This window comes from Pipra filicauda, unplaced genomic scaffold, assembly GCF_003945595.2.
Source record: "Pipra filicauda isolate LSUMZ 115617 unplaced genomic scaffold, ASM394559v2 scaffold266_size1643727_pilon, whole genome shotgun sequence".
In the NCBI taxonomy this organism is placed as follows: Eukaryota; Metazoa; Chordata; class Aves; order Passeriformes; family Pipridae; genus Pipra; species Pipra filicauda.
This window is the reverse complement of record NW_024104383.1, coordinates 143,174-162,695: the sequence shown is the minus strand read 5'-3', so window position 1 is coordinate 162,695 and position 19,522 is coordinate 143,174. Positions and strand designations below refer to the sequence as shown.

The window sequence follows — 19,522 nt, the reverse complement described above, 5'->3', positions numbered from 1 at the left end:
CCCGATCATGCCCGTCCCCGGTCGGGCCCCGCCCCTGGTCAGGCCCTGCCCCGGACGCGCCTCGCGGGGGCGGTTCGGGCCGTGCCGGCGCCGGGGCAGCGCCGTGTGCGGGGCCGGGATCGCCCCGGGCTGGAGCGGGGCCGTGTGCGGGGCCGGGATCGCCCCGGGCTGGAGCGGGGCCTGGCGCGGGAGCCGGACAGGGCAAGGTACGTCTGGCGGCCGGACCGGCTCCTTCTCGTTATCTGCGTCTGGCGCGCCCTTTGTGTGGTCTGTGTTTTCCTCCGCGCAGGGGCTGGGAAGGAAAGGCGAGCTCTCCGTGCTCCCCCGGAGCTCCGCAGGGTCCCTTGGTCGGGAGGGGGTCCCGGGGCCCCTCCCGGGTGGGCAGCTCCGTTCCAAGCCCACGGGCAGGTGCACTTCTCCTTCCTCGATGCTGTTTAACTCGGGCGCTCCTTTTGCAATGCTCTGGCCAGAACTGGTGTAACTCCCCGAAATGCCCTTCCCGCCGGACGTGCTGCGGGACAGCCCCGCCCGCCCCGGGCTGCGCTCCCGGCCATGCCCAGCCCCGCAGAGCTCCGGGCATTGCGGGCCGGACGGGGGTTCTTTTCAAGTATTGATACAGAATCTATTGGTGAACCTTTTGCTTTGCCGTGTATCGCTTGTCTCGTTTTAGTCTGCGGTTACATCCAGTGCTTTAAACTAAAAGAGTAAGACTTATGTTTTAAAAAAAGCCAGTTTTAAAAAGCTATACATTTGCAGCACAGCAACGGTGCATTGAGCAGCCTTGCGTATAATATCTGACTTCTGTGGTTTGGACAGGAGTTACTCATTGAGCATAACAGTTTTGCAGATTATGCCTGTTAATGAAATGTGACCCTAATTTCCTTAGAAGACCAGAAGTTAGTACTGTTTTTTTTGATAGTAAATGAAATAATTTTAATCAGATCGTATTTTTTTCAAGAAACAGAAACGATAAAGTGATTAAAACATGTAACTTGTGCCAGTAATCATGCAGACCTGCTTCTAGCCCCGACAGAGATTTCTTTCCTAGATTTGGGGAAGTCACCTATGTCTTTACAACTTACTTTCCTTACATATATCGGGTTTATTAGGTTTACTACAATTTTAGTATGCTTTATATGTATTACATACTTTTTTAAGATTGGTATTTCATATATATATAATGAAAAACCCAGAATGTAACAGGCAGAAAAACTATGGACATTTTAAAATTTTCTCCCTTTGCAGTTTCATTGGAGCTCTAATTTTCATCCCCGTGTGCGGATCTGTTTGCCCATGGGGAGATGGTTTTGCTCTGCCATCTGTTCATTTGGACGTGCTTACGTGGTCCAGGATTTTCTGCCAAAGTTTTAAGAGTTCCTTGGAACTCTGTCATGCTACAGGATTGCTTAACAGTGGAAAACAAATGCTTCCTCTCTTGAGAACTCCAGGAAAAAGGAAAAAGAAGGATTTTTTTATGCTGGAGCCGTTTTTTTTTCCTGAGCAACAGCAAAGGCACCTGTATTCTTTTCAAAAAATTTATTACTATGCTCAGTCACATTTCATCTGTTCCCAGAATGTGAAGAACTCAGCTCTTGAATAATAGTCTTCTCAAGCATTTATAAGAAATTTATCTTTCTGGTATGTCTTTTATTGCTAGATGACTAGTAACTGCCCAAGAGAATGTCACGGAAGAGGTTTCCATTCTGATCTTCTATTTTCACTAACAATGTCCTTATCCATTACTTCTAAGATGGAAATTTTCTACGTTAACTCTTAGAAGCTAGTTTTAGAGAGTGGTCAGTCATGCATGTGGGAATGGGAGAAATCATGGCTGGGCTTCGCGAACGAAGATTTGGGAAGGGCTCTACCCACATTTGCTACAAGTGTGCTGGTGGCTAAAAAGGCCAATGCGAGATAGACAAGTCCGGTTGCAAAAGGCACAGCAAAAGGACTCCTTGGACAGCCTTAGCAAGACACGATTCTTTCTGTGTTGTCTTTTCTCCTCAGGGGTGATCCTGCGTGCGTTCTCAAAGGCATCAGCAGCGTTATAGATGGTGTGTCTCCAGGCCTCCCGATTGGAGGCCAGAGTAGACCAATGATGAAGATCAATATGGTCAAGGCTGAGGTGTTGTTTCAGGGAGTCCTTGTATCTGCCCACGTGTGTCCTGACAGAAGGTCGCTATGTTCTCCCTATGCTAATAGCTAACAATTTTATACAGCAGCAGAGTTTCTGATCCCTCACCAGTTTCTCTCCTCTTGTGTGCTGGTGGGACTTGCCTTTTCAGACATGTGAAGGGGTGGTTCTGTGGCTGGGGCAGAGGGTATCCAACCACCATCCACAAATACCTTCCAGTGATCTGTGCTACTTCAGAATCTGACAAAGCTTCTGTAGAATGTCCAACACGTCTCTCCTGCTGACAGAGATCTGAGGAATTCTCTCCTCTTTACTCTGTCACACCGAGAGAGTCATGATGCTCTGAAATAAACACTAACGTGCCACCTGGGAACTTTACAGGTGTAAACAGAGCAGCTGTAGCTCGCTGGCAGCAAGAACACTGTGTCCTGATGTGGAGGTTAGAAGATTCTAAGAGCATGAGAGGAAGGGACCAAAAAGTTGTGTGTTAACAATGTGCTGCTGAACAAATTTTATCCCTCTTTATACAGAATGCAAAGCCAAAAGCATATTGGTTAGCATGACTTCACCTACAAATATACCAAAATTTTAAATGCCTCACGTCCATTTGTAGTGATATGAGAGCTGGTAGCCATATTTTATGCAGAATACAGACTTCCACTAAGTGGCTGCGTTGCATCAGCAAAGAAATCTTGGGGAGACATGCTTTTTTTTAAAGTCTGAAGTTAATTATTTCACCCGTTTTCAGTTTACCTGAATAAATGGCTTTGCTATGCTTACGGAATTCTAATAAGTAAAAGCTGCATAATTTTCCTTCTCCCAAGTTTAGCTGTTTATACCATGATTGGGTATGTGCTTTATAGCCTCTAATTATTTACCGGTTTAATGAATCTGCATTCTGTTGGAGCAATGCTCAGAGTTCTTTGCTAAAATTTTTTTCAAGATGGTAATATCCATATTATCAACCTACAGGTGATAGGACTTGAGGAAAACATTTTAGTCAATAAACCAGACACTTCATTCTTAAATTCTTTCAGTTATCCGAGTGGAATCATAGGGCTTTGGTGACAGTGTCACTGATTTTGGTCTAGTGCTTATGCTTTTAATACCTCACATGCTAGCAGCTTTCCTTTTCTAGTAGCTAAAGAGAGTAGGTCCACTGCCAATGTCAGTCTTGTATCCTCTGTCATTAAAACTTTGCAGAAAAGTCTTCTAGCTCATTTGTATTCTCCTTATTCTTCTATGTGTCTTGTTGTTCATGAGTACATTTTAGGTGCAGGGTGTGGGAATTAGGCACAGCAGGGAATCTGAATCCCAACATCTAGCAGAGTGGTAGGAAATGCTACATATACCCTTACCTTAACTAGCACAGGGATGTAAGCTCATAATAATGTTTGCTGTTGGCAGAACTGCATCACAGCTTTTCCTGCTGAACCTGACCAGTGTCAATGATGGCAAGACTCGTAAGTGCTGCACCATATACCCTTTGGATCTTTTTCTTTTCATATGCAACAAATGAAGGTATGTTTGTCAATATTTTAGATTATTATACTGAAGTTTTTATTGACAGCATTTTTCCATGACCAGTAGGCAATGCTATTACCACTAATTAAGTACTATAAAATTTGTAACTTCAAATGTCATAAATAGCCTTATACTAGAATAAATTCTTAGATTTTATTCTTTGCATTGAACTTTTCCATAGAGTCTAGAAAAATTAGAAATTTGCAGAAAGGAGAAACATGTTTGGAAAGTCATTTCCTTCTGCATTATGTGATCTGCACTGGACACCTCTGAGATGGGCTCTGTTAGAGCATGGTACTAATAATGGCCCATCCCTGTATGGGCCATTCACTTAAGAGTTGGACTCGATGATCCTTTTGGGTCCCTTCCAACTCAGAATATTCTGTGAAATCTGTAATGCCTATGGGAGGCTTTTGCTGCCTGGCCTCCTTCCCCCGGTGCAGGAGGCCTGAGCTTCTCCTCTCTGGTGTGAAGCACAGGCAGGTAAAATGCTAAAGGAACACTGAAGTAACTCCTAAAGAAATTCCTAAATTCTCTATGCCACCGTGTAGTTGCCTGGATTTGAACAGGTTTGGCAGGCCCTGGCTGTGACTTGTGCCTGCGCAGGGGTGGAGGAAGAACAGGATCTGGAGTGTCCCGGCTGCGCTGTTGGCCTGGCAGGAGGTGTTGAGCCCAAGTGCTGCTGGTTCCTTAAGGGTTATTTTGTCAACTTCAACTAGCAGAGGCTGAATATAACCATGATTTTCCCTTGCATCTTTTATGATATTTGATTATAAATACAATTTAGATATATAAAGTCATGGTTTTCAGTAATGCATTTTTATTCTCTGGAAAATGAATTGTACATTTTGCTTGCTGTAATTTGTTTTACTAGTTCTGCAGTGTCTACAGTTTCTTAGGTCTTGTTTTGTTTTATAAAGCAAATCAAAATAGTAAAAAGACAGTTTAAAATAGCCTGTCTCTCAAAAAATGAAGATTTATTAACTACTGTCTTATGTACTATGAAATAGTGCAGTTGAATTAAGGAGAAGCATCAAGGTTTGAGAGAGTGCATTGGCTGGGTTATCTGATCTGGGTAATCCCATGTTTTCTATAAATGATCTTTATCAAAGTTTAATTTTACAGTGTTTTCTTTGGGTTTGTTTGCCTAGTTAGCTACATGTTTTAAGTTTCTTCAGCATGGTGTACTATTTGACAATTAGACAAGAAATTCAGTATTTCAGTTCCCTTTTTTAACAACACTAAAAATAAATTCTGTACTGTATGTAGTTTCAAAAGGAAAGTCTCAAATAGCTGAGGTTTAAAAAAAAATATGGTGTACCAGAGATGGAAAAGCGAGAAGGTCACAGGAAAAGAGTAGAGAATATAATTTAGAGTTCTGAAAAGACATGAGGACACTGAAAGGCAAGATAAAGTAAAGCTGTTAATCATCATACCTTAACACAGCAGGAAGAACTTCATTTAATTGAAGTATTCTTGAAAGCATAAGATCATTAACACATTGAAAAATAACGTTCATCTTTAAAGGGCTTAAAACGTTAGTACTTCTGGCAAAAGTACATTTTAAAGTGGAAGAAATCTACCAATAAAATTACAAATGGCAGCAAAATATAAACAACACCAACAGGATAATGATTCTTTTAAAATAAAAAAGCAGTGTGACTGCTAAAGTGTTGCAGAAGTTTAACTTGCTGCTTTTCTGATGATTCTTGGGGGTTTTGGAAGAATCAGGGACCATGCAGAACAAAAGGGAACCTAACATGGTACTGCCATCCAGAGAGGACATAACAGCAATAGTTCATACCTACAAGATAAATACGTTACCTTAGTAACTAAACCAAAACATTTCCTAAGTATTTGAACACTAATGAAACCATGCCTGCAGTCAGTTCTAGGTTTATAAACAGTCAATATACCAGACAACTTAGATTATAAGTTTTACAGGTCCCATTGTGTTGCGTATCATGTCCACTAAAAGGCAGCTGACCATCACATTTTACATTTTCAGATGCTGTACTGTCTCAGAGTATGCAGAAGTTGTATCAGAAAAAATAACACAAGTGGACTACAGAAAAGTAGAAATGTAGGGGAGATAAAATTAAATTAGGTACTTTCAACAAAATTTTTTGCTTGGGAGGAATAATCTGAAACTTAGGTATCAGTTGGAAAGAATAAGCACATGAAGCAGCAGTGGCTGAAGGACAAGGACAGGATGTGAATTGTTGTCAACTGAATTATGCATTTGCAGTGTAAATGACAAGCATGGAGAGTTTCAGAAACTATCAGAAAAATTTCAATTAATAGGATTCTAAAAACCAATCAAAGCTATTTTTAATTTCTTATAGGAAACTGAGATGTAAAGTAGGAAAGTAGGATTTATATTTGCACAGCTTGTGCAAAAAAAGGGAGGTATTATTATTTACCAATAAAAAAGAAGTCAAACATCAGAAACAGCAAGTAATTGTCTGGGATGATAAAAGTATTAGCTATTTCTGACTGCTTCACTGAGAAATGATCACACTCCAGGACCAGAGTTGGCAGACTGTTAGTCCAAATAACAGCATGACCTTACTGTCACATAGCTCCTCCTCTTCTGTTCCATGTCTCACTCATATGGAGTGCATTGAAATAATAGAAAGTGAGGCTGGAAGGGATACTGAGGATCGTGTATTTTTTACTTAAATACCGACAGTGAAAGAGATTATAAGTTTGAACATGGAGAGTGCAGAGACTTTTGGCTTTCCTGTACCCCCCCAGTGCCTGGCACATTGTGACTGAGTCTCTCCTGGGCTCCAAATGCTCATAACAATTGCGAGTAGAAGACAGAACAGGAAATACTGTGTGAAATGAAGAAAAGTGTATACTAGAAGAAAGTCAGTGGCAGGAAGATCATCTAGGCATTGGAGAGCTGCTCTGGGGAAGCAAAAGGCATGCATTTGGGAAGCTTAGAACCATTATAGGTAAAACATGAGTCATGCCTGTAGACAGTGATCCTAGTCTTGACTGTTAATTATCTGCATTTTGGTTTTTGAACCTTTTGTATTTAATAGGTGGGATTATGTGGTTTCATAATTAAATGCCAATATGTTTTACATAAAACTATTGGAATTGGATTTTCTGTGCTTGGAAGTCTGTGTCAGATGAGTTGTGCCTTTTTATTTCAATATTACTATTGCAGACTCTTCCTCTCCAAGATCATAGACCTTGTCTCCAGAAAGGTGGAGACAGTTGGTGACGTGCCCCTCTTGCCATTTACCTAGACTCAAAAGATAACAATGCTTTCATTTAATTTACAGGGGTTTGGTAGCTCTATTTAAATGAAAAAGTTATTGTTTCTGCTTAGTCCAGTTTATTCTTCTGATTCTCTTGCTTCTCATTGTGTGCTGCTTCTCCCTAGTTATGACTGCAGGACACATACAGGAATTTGCATGCTTCACTGACTTTGACAAAGAGCTGGTTTGTCACTGGAAGGTGCCAGCACAAACTAACTGTTCCAAAGAATTCCTGCTCTGCTACAGCAAGGACATTTCTTCTGTGTCGTAAGTGCTTCATAAGATGTTACACTGCCATTGTTGGAGCTTCGTATATCCCATAGTCACTATTGGCTTTAAATCCCTCCCTCTACCGTGGGTGTCTGGGACAAAATGTAATTCAGATTATTCTTCTTGCCAGGAGTAAAATGGGTTGCTACAATTAACAGCACACTGTTCAGTGGCCTAATCTTCCATAGAACTCTCCATTTTCTTAGTACAGAGGAGGGATCCTACTGGTAGAAGTGTTAGGGCTCTTATAAGTTAACAAAAACCTTCATTTCATGCAAAATTTTACCTTCTTCATGAGAAATCTTACCTTATTGACCAGTCTGTAGCCTGTGTGAAAGGTACTCTCCCTTGGAGCCCAGGTGATTTTGTCTGCATGCAGTCTAACTCCATGTTCAGACATAGACTGTTGTGCCTGTTCTGCAGCAGGGCCAGTCATCATTTCCTGCAAAGGAAGATCTGGATTTTCCTGTTCCTCTCTGTATGATTTCACCAAACCCACATCCAGATAACCTCACTCATACACTGCAGTAAGCCTATTCCTATACTAACAAGCTGTTAGTCTGCTCTTTCAGAGACTGAAATGTGACAAAGGGTGGTAATTTTTCTTCTTGGGATCAATCCTTAGCCTTTCTGTCAAGTTTTTCATTTGTGCAATTCAGATATCCAAGGGGTATCTGCGAAGGGTGGGTTGTTTGGGAATCTCAGTTGTGGTTTGGAAACGTTTCCAGGAACTGAGCTTGTTTGTCTCAGATTTGATTAGCTCTGCACATTGGGGAGCTTGATTTCACCTTTTCAAGGAATAGTGTGTCACACTCTCTAAACATCACATAATTTTGTGCCTGTTTTTCAGAAACGTGTGTGTTCCTGAGAATGGAAAAGATACTTTAAGGTGCATTTGCACAATATGTCCCGATTATTTTGTATCAGGCCTCACATATGTTTTAGCTCTACAGTTCAATGGGACTGATATATGGAACTACAATGTTACACCAGCCCTTGTTGGTAAGAAATTGTTTGGATGTCTGGTTCCAGGCTTTGCAATCCTAGATTACTGCTCATTCGTGTCACTAGAGCAGTTTTTCCTTATCAGAGGTGGAAAGTGCCACGCTGGCTTAAATGCAAGATCTGTTTGTCTTAGAAACCTAATTCTGGATTAGATTCCTAAGGAATGAGTATAAGTAATGGGGAAAGCAGAGAGTGATTCTTTGTCTAGCTGTACCCTCTCAGCTGTGAGCCAGCAGCAGTTTGGGGTCTTAGATTTTAATGCTTTTTACTTGTGGCTGTAGAATTACAGGATGAAGAGGAATGTGTTACTTTCAGTTTCTAGAAAGATACTAGGCTATCCCTGCTGAAACTTCTTCCATTTCTGTCTCTGTCATACTTTGATTTTTCATGCAAGTTAAATCATGGCACATGAACAGAAGATTTTTTTACAGTAATTGCTGTTATATTATAACAGTCAGTGATTAAAAGTGCATAAATCTGCTCTCTCACAGGACAGGGTGTAGATACAGTTCATGTCTCTCCCTAGGCCCCCAGTTTGTTCAGAACAGTGTACGCATTGTTAACACTTGTCACCTCAAACACTCAGAGAAATCACTCACATACCTTAGGCAGGTCAAGGAGTTGGTTCACTTCAGAATACTTGATTGTTGCTGCTGCTCAGCAGCCAGATAAGCAAGAACCTGCCTTGGTTTCCAGGAGCCGGGGAGCCAGGACAGCTTGGCTGTCCCACAGCTGCTCCTGTCAGAGCGCAGGCTGTTCTCGTTTCTCCAGGCTGAAAGCTGCGTCCAGTGCACCAAAAGGCTGTACCTGCAGTTTGTTTAGCCAGCTTGAAGAATCAGTGCTTGTTAGTAAATTCCTTGAAGTTGCTCTGGTTTGGCCTCTTTATCCTTGTGCTACAGCATACTGAAAAGGGCTAAGTGCTCTGACAGCAATGATATTCTGGTCTCTGGTGAATGCTTGTCACTCTGATCTCTCCATCAGTTCTTTCCCATTTTCATGTTCTCCTTAACTGTATTTTTTAACATACAGTTAAGCCGAGGGCCCCCAAAAATCTTGCCATTGAGAAGGCTGAAAATGGTAATTTCAATCTGAGCTGGGAGGAGAGCTACTCTCCTCCATCCACGCTCTCTGGACAGCCAGTCATCTATGAACTGAAATACTGGAGGAAGCAGCACCCGATGGAGGTAAGACATAGCTAGTAGTCTCTTCATTTTCAGTCTCTCTGGAGCTTTCAAGTTTAACAAGCCCTCTGAAAATTCTTGAAACCACTTCATGAATAATGGTGTAAGGACCAGCAAGGGCAAGTCCCACAGTGTTCCTGATCATACAGAATCACGGAACATTCTGAGTTCCACCAGGATTATCGAGTCCAACTCTGAAGTGAATGGCCCATACAAGGGATTGAACCCATGACCTTGGCGTTATTAGCACCAAGTTTTAACCAACTGATCTAATCTCAGGGTCACTTGCCACAGGTCACGTTGCCCCAAGGTGATTCAGCTGGGTGTTAAAGGACTGAAACTGTTCTGATTGCCACCCCAAAATGGTCTGCTGCTTGCAATAGTCAGAGATTGAAAACACAGTGCTCCTGTTCCCTGAACTTCATTTGCTCCTTAGATATCAGGAAGCTGGATGCTGTTGGTGGCTCCATGGAGCACCTGAGGCACTTAAGACACCCTCTTGAACAATCCAGCACTTTACGGCTGGGCTTCTTCTGATAGAAGAACATGCATGGTGGCATGTCACAAATACCCCTGATGACAGCAAACTGCAGTATTACACACAGTCATTCAATTGCTCATTTGTGAAAGATCACTGAAACATGTAATACTACTGGTATTTAGTTGCCATCACTAACCCTTTGCCTTATAAAGAAATCAAAGTGAACTTTCTCACTTTTTTTCAGGTTTTTGTAAAAGCAATTAACTACCAGGCAAAAAGCTTTGAGATTACTGCAAGCTCCTTGAGGAGGGGCTATGATTACGTTGCAAGTCTCAGGTGTAACTACACAGACTACCCAGCCTATTGGAGTGAATGGAGTGAAGAAGTTGAATTTCACAATGGTAATGCTGTCAGAAATAGCAGCTTGGGAAAAGGATGGTATAATCTTCATACCCTGCTGCTCTCCTCTTGGAGGAGAGTTATGGAATCATCTTCTTCATCGTTTTGTATGTAATGTGAATACGTCTGTAATGTGAATACGGCTTCCAAAGACACTAACCATAAAAAGGCAACTCCTGGGCCTCACAGTGTACATTGGCTCTCCCAGCAGCTAACACTTCCAAGTAACTGGCCACAGTACATTTGCTGGTCTCTGACACACCGCACACCTTCAGTATGGCAGACCTGTGGGGGTCTGTTGTTTATCTGCTGGAGGCTCTAAAGAAGCGGTTTTTTAAGGTGCAGAAGAGCAGCAGTGAATTTGGTATTGCCAGTGCTTTTATTTAGATGCACACTCACATGTAAATGTCTGGGGTTTTTTTAACAGATTACCAAGTGACAGCTGAAGACATTCTGCAGATGGCTGTGCCCATATCCTGCATACTGATCATGGCAGGATCTGTCATTTGCTACTTCTGTTTTACAAAGTACGTATCATACTGGCTCGGGGTTTATAGAGCAATGGCTTACACAGCCATCAGTATTGCTATTGATAAGCTGAATGTCTGCTAGTACAGGAGTCTGATGGTCTGGGTTTTCTCAATACCTTTATCAGCTGTCTGAGCAGAGGTTTATAAACACGAATCAGTTGTGCTCTTTCATTTTCTGAATAGTCTCTATTAATCTTACTAGAATGGTCTTGTTATAGTAGGGGTTTGTCAGTTTTGCTGGAGTTCCAGTAATGATGGTTAAATGTCTTTATTTCTTTTCAATTTCTTTTAGTGGCAGTGTGAAAGTGAGATCCTATCTGTTTCACACATAATTTCAAACATGATTAGAAGAACATGTGACTTGCATTGTGCAGAGCAGTCACATACCAAACATATAAACACCTTTGCACTGGTTTAATGAAAAGCAGCACTTGGAGATGTACAGAACAAGCACTTCCTGTTGCTGCAATGCAGATGCCTAAGAGGGAGAGGAGAACAGAAGAGGGAAATATACACTGATGAAGCCCGAGTGGTCAAAACAATTTTCATTCTTCCCTTGCAGAGTGAAGAAAGAATGGTGGGATGAAATCCCAAATCCAGCAAAGAGCCATTTGGTTGTAAAAAATGTCAAGGTAATTTAAAAGCTTTGCAAAAAATACCTTTTCCTGATCACCAGAAGGAGAATGTGTAATAAGTGCTATTGTCTGTCTAGTGCAGGGGATACCAAATACAATTCATATGTGTCCTAAATCTCATTTGTGTCCTTATTAGTTTTCAGTTTTCTGCTACTTCGATGAAATTAAGTTCCCTTTCCATGACTTAAAGCAGAGTCATATGGAAAAGCAAATGTAAGTAAGATATTAAAAAATACACCTCTGCTTTACAGAATAAAGTAGTTTCCTGTTACATAAACATTAACTGTCCTTTCCTTTTGACTTCCAAAAACAGAAGTTGCAAGAACTGTCTGGCTCAAAGTTTGTCAAGCCAAAATTTCAAGGGAAAAGATAACATCAGAAATGTTGAGAAATCTTGCAGCTGCCACAGCAAGTGTGGAGAGTGGTTGCCAAAAGGCAGCAGTGCAGTTTTAACCCCTGATACAACTCCATTTGAAGACATTATTGAAATCTGTGAATGTTTAACAGACAGTGAGACTGGGAGCCAGGAAGAGACTGGCAACCAGATCACCATGTTTGAGCCTTGTGAGAGCAGCATCGGTGCTTTCAGAGAGCACAATGAGGCACTAGCTAACATGTTTGATGCACTCCTGGCAGATGAAAATAACATGCAAGACAATAAAGACTCAGACATCCTCACAGGTGAGAGGAAAACCTTCAAGAAACTTGAGTTGGAAAATCCACCACAGCGAAATCCAAAAGAAAGCACAGCCCAGAGTCAGCGGCCATGGGATGTTTCTCATACAGCCTCTCTTTTCACCAAAGCCTCTCAAGATGACTACAATTGTAGTACATCCAGCAAGGAGTCAGAACTGTCGGAAGAATCCTTTGAATCTGGCTATCAGAGCTCCAGCATAAATTCTGCTTCTCTGGATGCAAGAGATCTTCAACAAATGGTTCATCAAAACCTTTTTCTACATGGTTCAGAAAGTGAGCGGGACTCTTGTGTCCTGATCCAGGAATCTACAAATAAACCATTCTTTGGGACCAAAACAGACAGAATAAACAACCCTGCAAACAGGAGTTTTGATACCCTTGTGTCTGCACCCGTGAGGTTGTGTGATTCTGCATATAAGAGCTTTGACTCCCTTATGTCTCCATCTGTGGAGCCCTGTAGTTCTGCCTACAAGAGCTGTGACACCCTTTCGTCACCATCCCTGGAGCCCTGTGGCTCTGCCTACAGGAGCTTCAATGCCCTCATGTCCCAGTCCATGGCCAACAGTAGCCTGACTCTGTGCTTTGAAAGTGCATGTTCCTCACAGCCTCCAAGACAATTGTCAGAGACACCAGAACGCAGCTGTAGAGATCAAATTGCTCAGCCCGCTGGCAGTGGGACATGTCATGTCAGCTACAGGTCTCCCTACACTGAGCTTGACTTTCCAAACACCTGTTCAGAGCGTACTGATTTTCCATCTTTCTCCACACATGCAAATGAAGGTGCTTCAGCTTTCCTATCAGAGGAAGAAATACATAAGCAAGTAATATATCAAAATTTTCCAAACAAAACCAATATAATTTCTTGCCCTATTGCACCTCAGCCATCAGGTTATCAGCCTTTTGATAGTGCAGGTAGATGTAATGGTCCATACTGTGACAATGAGATTATCTCATTACAGGAGTCCTTCATTGGTCTGTGCAACAATCTCAAAGAAGCACCTCCAGATATTGCAATCTGTGAACTTGACCTGAGGACAAAGGACTGTGTGTGTTTGACTGTTCAGAGTCCTGGTTGCAGCATTGTCCCAGGTTTAGCCTCTAGTGAGAATGACGCACAGACCAGTAATGGCAGCCCTTGGATCGATAGCTCTAATGAGCTGTCTGGTGATAGCAATGACGAAAATATCAGCAGAGAGGAACAGCTGTTGCATTTGTTAGAGATGAACTGTCAAGATTTAAACAGCAGAGAAAGAACTACACAGGGAACAAAACAGAACAGCTTTAACCCTACTGGCAAAGTAATGCAAGAGAGCGGCAATAACAAACTGAATACTGACTGCCACTGCCACCCACACAGCCACTTGAGGGAACTTGGAGATGCAGGGGGAAGTGAAGAGATGCTGAAGCATGTAGAAGGGAAGGGGAGTGGCTCAGCAGCCGGCTTACCAGCATCACTGGACAGCATTAGGCTGAACTTAGGCAGAAAAACTGCAGGGCCCCTGGAGCTCCACATCTCAGACAAGCTGTCGCTTCGTTGTCTTGTGAATAACTCCAGTCCTTCTGATTCTCACGCCATTCACAGTGAGGACTCCAGACTGGCACTTGCAGTTAAAAAAAGACCAATAGAACTGTTCAAGGAAAACAGCAGGAAGAATGAGAAAAAAATGAAATTTGCGCAAGCCCTTGCCCAAGAGGACAACTGCTATATGGAGGTAGCTTAGCCACATTTGCCAAGACTGAGTGAGCCTTTGGAAATAAACTGTATGGCAAATTGAAATGTTGCTTGTTATTTCAATCTTGACTGAAATGAGGGCTGCTACAGGTCACACGTCTTTCAGGGGGCTGTGGCACTAGTGTCTGCCCAGGACTGGCAGCCAGGAGGTGGTGCAGGCCCCTGGGGACAGCTGGGGGTGGCACCCAGCAGCTCTACTGGGGTGAAGCCAGAGCTGAAGCGTCTCCAGCTGTGAGTGATCTCTAAAAGGGAGCAACAGCTGCAGGAAGCAGAAGTTCTTAGTACAGTTCCTGTGGTTATTGCCCTGGCTGTGTGTTGCTTGGGAAGCACACAAAGGTGATGTGGAAGGTGCTGGCACACGTAGAAGTGGGACATAGGTGCAGGTCAAAGGGGAGGCGACTGACTTAGCACACAGCTTCCATAACTTATTTCTTTTGGGGTAGGGGGTGTTGTCCTGTGTGCCTAGCCCTAGCACGGGGTGTATGTTTCCATACCCACTCAATCAAGACATGAAATACAGGTTACTGTCATTTGGGCTTACCCAGTGCTGTTATTGGTCATTAGTTTCTTACTCTGTAAAAGCAAGCAGAATTACTTCATGCTTCTGCAGCTGTAAATGGCATCAGACATTTCTAAGCAGTGTTATCCCAGAAAGCTTATCTAATGTGTGGTCCAACACCGTACCTTCATGGAACATTTTTTTGGCTTCTTGTTCTTGTCCAGTTGGAATGGGAATTATGCACGCAGCTTAAAGGTTGTATATGCTTCTTGTTAGATAATTATTCAAGAAATTTTACTGACAATTCTGAACTTCTCTACAGTGTTATCATATATTTTGATATGGTAAATTCCACCCTAGTATGCTGGCAGTGGTAAAAAAAGTTAAGAACCATCAAGTAATATTTTGTGTATTAGAATGTATACATGTATTCTCATTTAGAAAACCCTATTTGTATTCCCATTCGAAAGGAAGGAAACCATAATGCTAAGCACAGCAACTGGTTTTAACATATTTTGTAAGTAAAATTTTTGTACTGCAAATCTCTCTTCCGAGTTGGCCAAGTAGTAAACTTCGTCAATTTTACAACACTGAAAAAAGGGTATGTAAGCCCAGGAAGGAGACTTGCAGCGTATCTGTATTTATATGGGATAGTTAATATTTGTACAGGCACTGGGTTGTAGCTCACTTTCACTGTGGTGGTGGTTAGTGGAAGATCTTGCTTGTAGCAAAGGTGCTGATGAACATGTTATTTATTTGTTTTAACCAAAAATGTCAGATTAAATTTTATTTTCACTCAGGAGAGGTTTAATTCTGTCAGAAATACTCTTTTCTTTACATGAGGGTGGTCGCTGCTGTAGTTGGCATCAGCCAAGTTCTGTGAGATGGGAGGCTGTGAGACACACAGAGGAAGGTGCTTTTCAGGACCCATCAGCCACAGCTGCACTGGAACAGTGAAATAGCAGGATGCAGAGAGGCCGTGGTCTGCCTCATAAGTAAGCTGGCTCCACGAAGTCAAGTTTAAGCAAAATCCAAGAGTTAATACTGCTGCCTGGAATGGGTTACTCACTGTTTACTCTAGTAGCACAGGGATCTTCTGCAAGGTGCAGGGACACCAGTGGTGCTTTCTTCCCCTTCTGTTCTTGTGCTCTTCCTTGTGTTCTTTGTGAAATCCTGCAGAAAGGCTTGTGCTTGGCTGGAGAGGTCTGCTCAGGCCAGGATTGAAAAGCTGTTTGCTGCAGCACTTGGTTTTCCCCAGCTCCATTCTGCCTTTCCCTGGCTTTTTTTCTTCTGCATAGCTATGCCCTCTGGTCTGCCCATTTCCATCGGATGGCTTTCTGTGTGGGGGTATTCTTCCCTTTCTCTCCCTTCAGTGTTTCTCTGGCAAAATCAAACTGTAACTCTTGGAGAAGGGGGATCCCTGTTCCTATGCCGTTGTATAACCCAGAACTGGAGATGGACAGCGGGGCTGGGGGACAGCTGTCTGACTCCCCCCGTCCTGCGACAGACACAGGGCCTGGCTACAGTGGGAGCTGAGTTCACATTCCATGCTCCATCTCTGTCACTTTTGCCATCCAGAGCAATTGCCAGGCTCTGAAACACAGGTAGGCTTCAAATGACAGGTTTCCAGCCCAGACTGGTGATCTGCCCCCTGGGCAGTGTGTGGGAGTTGTGACTGTGGGCTGGCACTGAGGGGTCTGGACTGAGCTCACCACCTGGGGACCAGCCTGTGCCTGCAGAGGCAGCTCACCCTCCTGAGAGAGGAGCTTCCTTCCCAGAGACTGGAACCCTCCAGGCATGTCCTTTTTGCTAGTGGAGGACTCCTGCCAGGACAGAGAATTACTGATCATAGTAAGAGCATTTTCAGTGGTTTTCAGTTTGTTTGGAAAGGCTGCAGTACAAGTGGAGGCTTGTGCCAAGTTTTAGCCTAGTTGTAATGCCATTTATTACTCTTGCACAATCACTCCACCTCCACATCCTTCTCACCTGGCTGCCTACCAAATATTAGCAACCTGGCTCATCATGAGTGAAACAGGTTCCTGAGAAAAAAAAGCTGGTGTGTTCCCAGTTCAGGAGAAGCTAGTTCCGATACACTTTTTTTTCCATCGCAGAAGTGCCCCAGGCTTAGATTTTTTTGTTTCTCTTCTGAGCAGTGTTGGCTCCGTGGAAATATGCAGCTGTACAGATCAGCTGTTGACAAATTCTCATCAATCACAAGGTTTTTCATTGCCTGTGGAAAACTAACAATACCCACAAGACTAGTATGGAGCAGGAGCTTGAGGATGTGGAGTCAAGTTATTGGGGGTAGGGACAAGTTAATTTAGGACAGGGTCAGCTTTTTAAATAACTTGCCTCTGCATCTTGCTTTGTGACCCTGCATCACCGAGGCAAGATGCAAGGATGTTCCAAGTGTTCATCCACCGTGAGCTTTACCTAAGAAAAGCAGTTCTTTTAGGTGTTGCAGTGATAGGGCCGAAGGAACAAAGGGTTAAGAGAATCAAGTGAGGGGGTTGTGACTTCCAAAACTCTGTTCCCTAAGGTTTACCTCTGACTGTGGAATTGTGTCAAAACTTCTTAGTGAATAGAGGCTGAGAGGACAGTTTTTGTTCTCCTAGCCAAGTCTTTTCTGTAGAAAACCCCTTGGGGAACGTGACTTGTGCAGTTTGTGTTCTAGCCCTGACAGAGGTGCTTCTAAAGTGTGTAATTTTGCATGCAGTTGCTTTCACAAGACATACATGTTTTTTACTAATATTGGGGGAACTGTGCCTTTGCAATGCCCAGGTACGTGTGGACATGCACAAACACACACATGGATCATGTCCCACCTCTGCAGATTGCTGAGTACAAGGTCTGCCCCAGGCTCCCATGTGATGATGTATCATGATCTCACATTACCCGGAATTTTTTTTTCACCACTCTGCTGTGACTGAGCCATGTTGTGCCATCAGTGTCTCATCAGCCCTTGCAGCCACGTCCACAGCTCTCAAGGCCCCTCCAACTGCGCCACAGTGACGAGGTCGGAAGCCAAGCAACAGCTCAGCAGGAACTTGCTGGCAATCACAGCAGGGAGACCAGTGAACTGGGCTGGTTTGCAGCTGCAGGGCTGTCATTTCTCAAAGCAGCTTGTTCTGAAGCAAAGGAAAAACAGTCAAGTGAGGAAGAGAGCACTTTCCAGGTACCTCACTAACACAACCACAGTTAAAGCTTGCTGAATTGCCATACCCTCAGAGTGTTTTCACAGTGTCTAATAACAGCTGTCAGCAGCACCACTGGTTTGCTAAATCCTGAATGTTCTTATTCCTTGTGACAAGCTGAGAAAGCAATGTTGAGGGGAACTTTACATCTCAAGGTGCTTTTCTCTATTTGTCCCTTTTTCTGTCCTGCTTCCAACCTGTTCCTTCTATGTCTTTCTGTATGGAAATTTCCATACCATTGGCTGTCTACCCCTCCACCAAGTCTACAAGATGAAAGGGAAAAAAAATAGGCTGCAGAATGGGGAACTGGCTGCTGTGGCACATTTAGCTGCATGAGAGGAGAAGCAGCTTCTTTTTTAGCTCTTAGCCAGTATACTCTCTATAAAACTCTGACCATCTGTGCGGGAGACCTAACTTCCTGTATTCTGAATGCAGAGTGGCAATTGTCATGGCAAAAGTTGTTGCAGTCACAGCCACAGCCTGTCTTTGGTAGAGAGATGGCTGTGCTAGACCTGCTCCAGTCTGTGGAGTGTGACAGACATCCTAAGGAGCTCCTGTCCCAGTTCAGTGATGGATCAGTTGCTTCCTTCATCATGCTCCATTGTATAAGAGCAGGGCATTCATAGCAGTGTGGTGTTCATCCTCTGCTTGAAGTTTACTGAATTGGTGACTAACACATAGCACTGGGACTTTCCTGCTTGCTGCTGTTTCCCCAGCTCTTAGACATGGGGAAATTTGCCGTAAACTGAAGAGTTTGAGGTTGGCTGCTTTTCCCCAGCTCAGCTACTGTTGGTTTCACTTGCAGTGAGCCACCCACACAGCAGCAAGAGCTATAATGAGGTGAGAAAGCACTAGACTATGTTCTGCGGGTAGAATTTCCACACCTGGCTGAGGGTTATAACTACTCCCCAGTTCTTGTCTTGAGGCTGTAGAGTTGCTGTGGGAACCAGGAACGCACTGGCCATGGCTGGCCATGGAGGCAGTGCCTGTGGTGAGTAGCCAGCTGAGGTCTGGAGGAGCTGGCTCATACTGTGCTGCAATTGCTGACCAGTGCATGTGTCTGGCAAGCCCTGGGCTTGAAGGTTGTGCAGGGTCAGTTTGCTGCTGGGTAGTCTGCCCCCTCTGCTGCCTGGCTGAGGTGCTCCAGAAGCACATAGTACACTCCTATACGACAGGGGCAATGAAGCCGTGATGTGCCTTGTTTCCTTCACTAGAGCAGGAATTAAGATCCGCAGTTTGATGTGTGCTGCCTATTTCACAGCCTCATTCTGAGCTGTGCTGGGCCCCTGCAACAAACCATCTTGTCCAGAAGCGTCACGGGTTCTTCCCTCTCCTGTATTGGGTTTGCATAGCAAGATTTTGTAGCAGAGGGGGCTACAGGGATGGCTTTTCTGAGAAGTCACCACCTTCTCACCTTTTCTTCTAAAGACAAAATATATTGCTGCCAGTGACATGAGAAGTCACTAATTGTGTCAGGACTGTGTGTTCTGTGGTTTAGGGATGCATGCAGCCAGCCAGCCAGCCAGCCAGCCAGCCAGCCATCCCCTGCAGCTCACTGTGTGCCGTGTGAGCCGTTTGCTTTGCTTTAAATGTGCTGCCACAGTCAGAGGTTGAAGACAGCTGGTGCGTTTCTCACCCTGTAAGAGGTGCCAAAAGCCACCCAAGGCACACTCTGCTGCTGCACCCAGCCCCAGGTGTGGAAGAGCTGCTGTGAAGCTTTGCAGCCAGGCAGCATAGGTGGGACATGCTGATTTTTGACAGCTGTGGTAAACTAAAGCTCCATGAGATCCACGTGAGGCTCTTGCCATAAATAGCTGTGTGCCAGCAGCAGAGCTCTGGTCTTGGTGCATCCTTACTTGCAGAGATCTGGAGACAAAGCTGATAGATGTTGCCTCTAACGGGGTCGGGTTCTGCCAACCTACATGAACAGAGCAGGGAGTTCTACCAGCTCTGCTGACTCAGGTGAGCTC

General features: G+C 43.8%; 2 protein-coding genes across 6 annotated transcripts in view; both read left to right on the top strand.

Moving 5' to 3' along the window:
• Window positions 1-5: 5 nt before the first annotated feature.
• IL4R (interleukin 4 receptor) lies at window positions 6-13,904 on the top strand. Its single transcript, XM_027736001.2, has 10 exons — window positions 6-206; window positions 3,542-3,655; window positions 7,056-7,197; window positions 8,051-8,202; window positions 9,235-9,389; window positions 10,112-10,268; window positions 10,694-10,793; window positions 11,359-11,428; window positions 11,568-11,644; window positions 11,745-13,904. Exons 2-10 carry the CDS (start codon window positions 3,583-3,585, stop codon window positions 13,846-13,848), a joined length of 3,030 nt encoding a protein of 1,009 aa, XP_027591802.2. The 5' UTR covers window positions 6-206; window positions 3,542-3,582; the 3' UTR covers window positions 13,849-13,904.
• Window positions 13,761-19,522, top strand: part of IL21R (interleukin 21 receptor) — a 26,109-nt gene continuing 20,347 nt past the window's right edge. For 4 of the 5 annotated variants that reach the window (XR_005563905.1, XM_039382359.1, XM_027736005.2 and 1 more), the window contains exon 1: window positions 15,243-19,514. Coding sequence is in view for 3 of the 5 variants with exons in the window: in XM_039382359.1 (XP_039238293.1) it covers window positions 19,475-19,514 (40 nt within the window). In the remaining 2 variants the exon portion in view is untranslated. Of the gene's footprint in view, window positions 13,840-15,242; window positions 19,515-19,522 lie in introns of those variants that run through there. The other variant, XM_039382357.1, reaches the window with a different exon arrangement.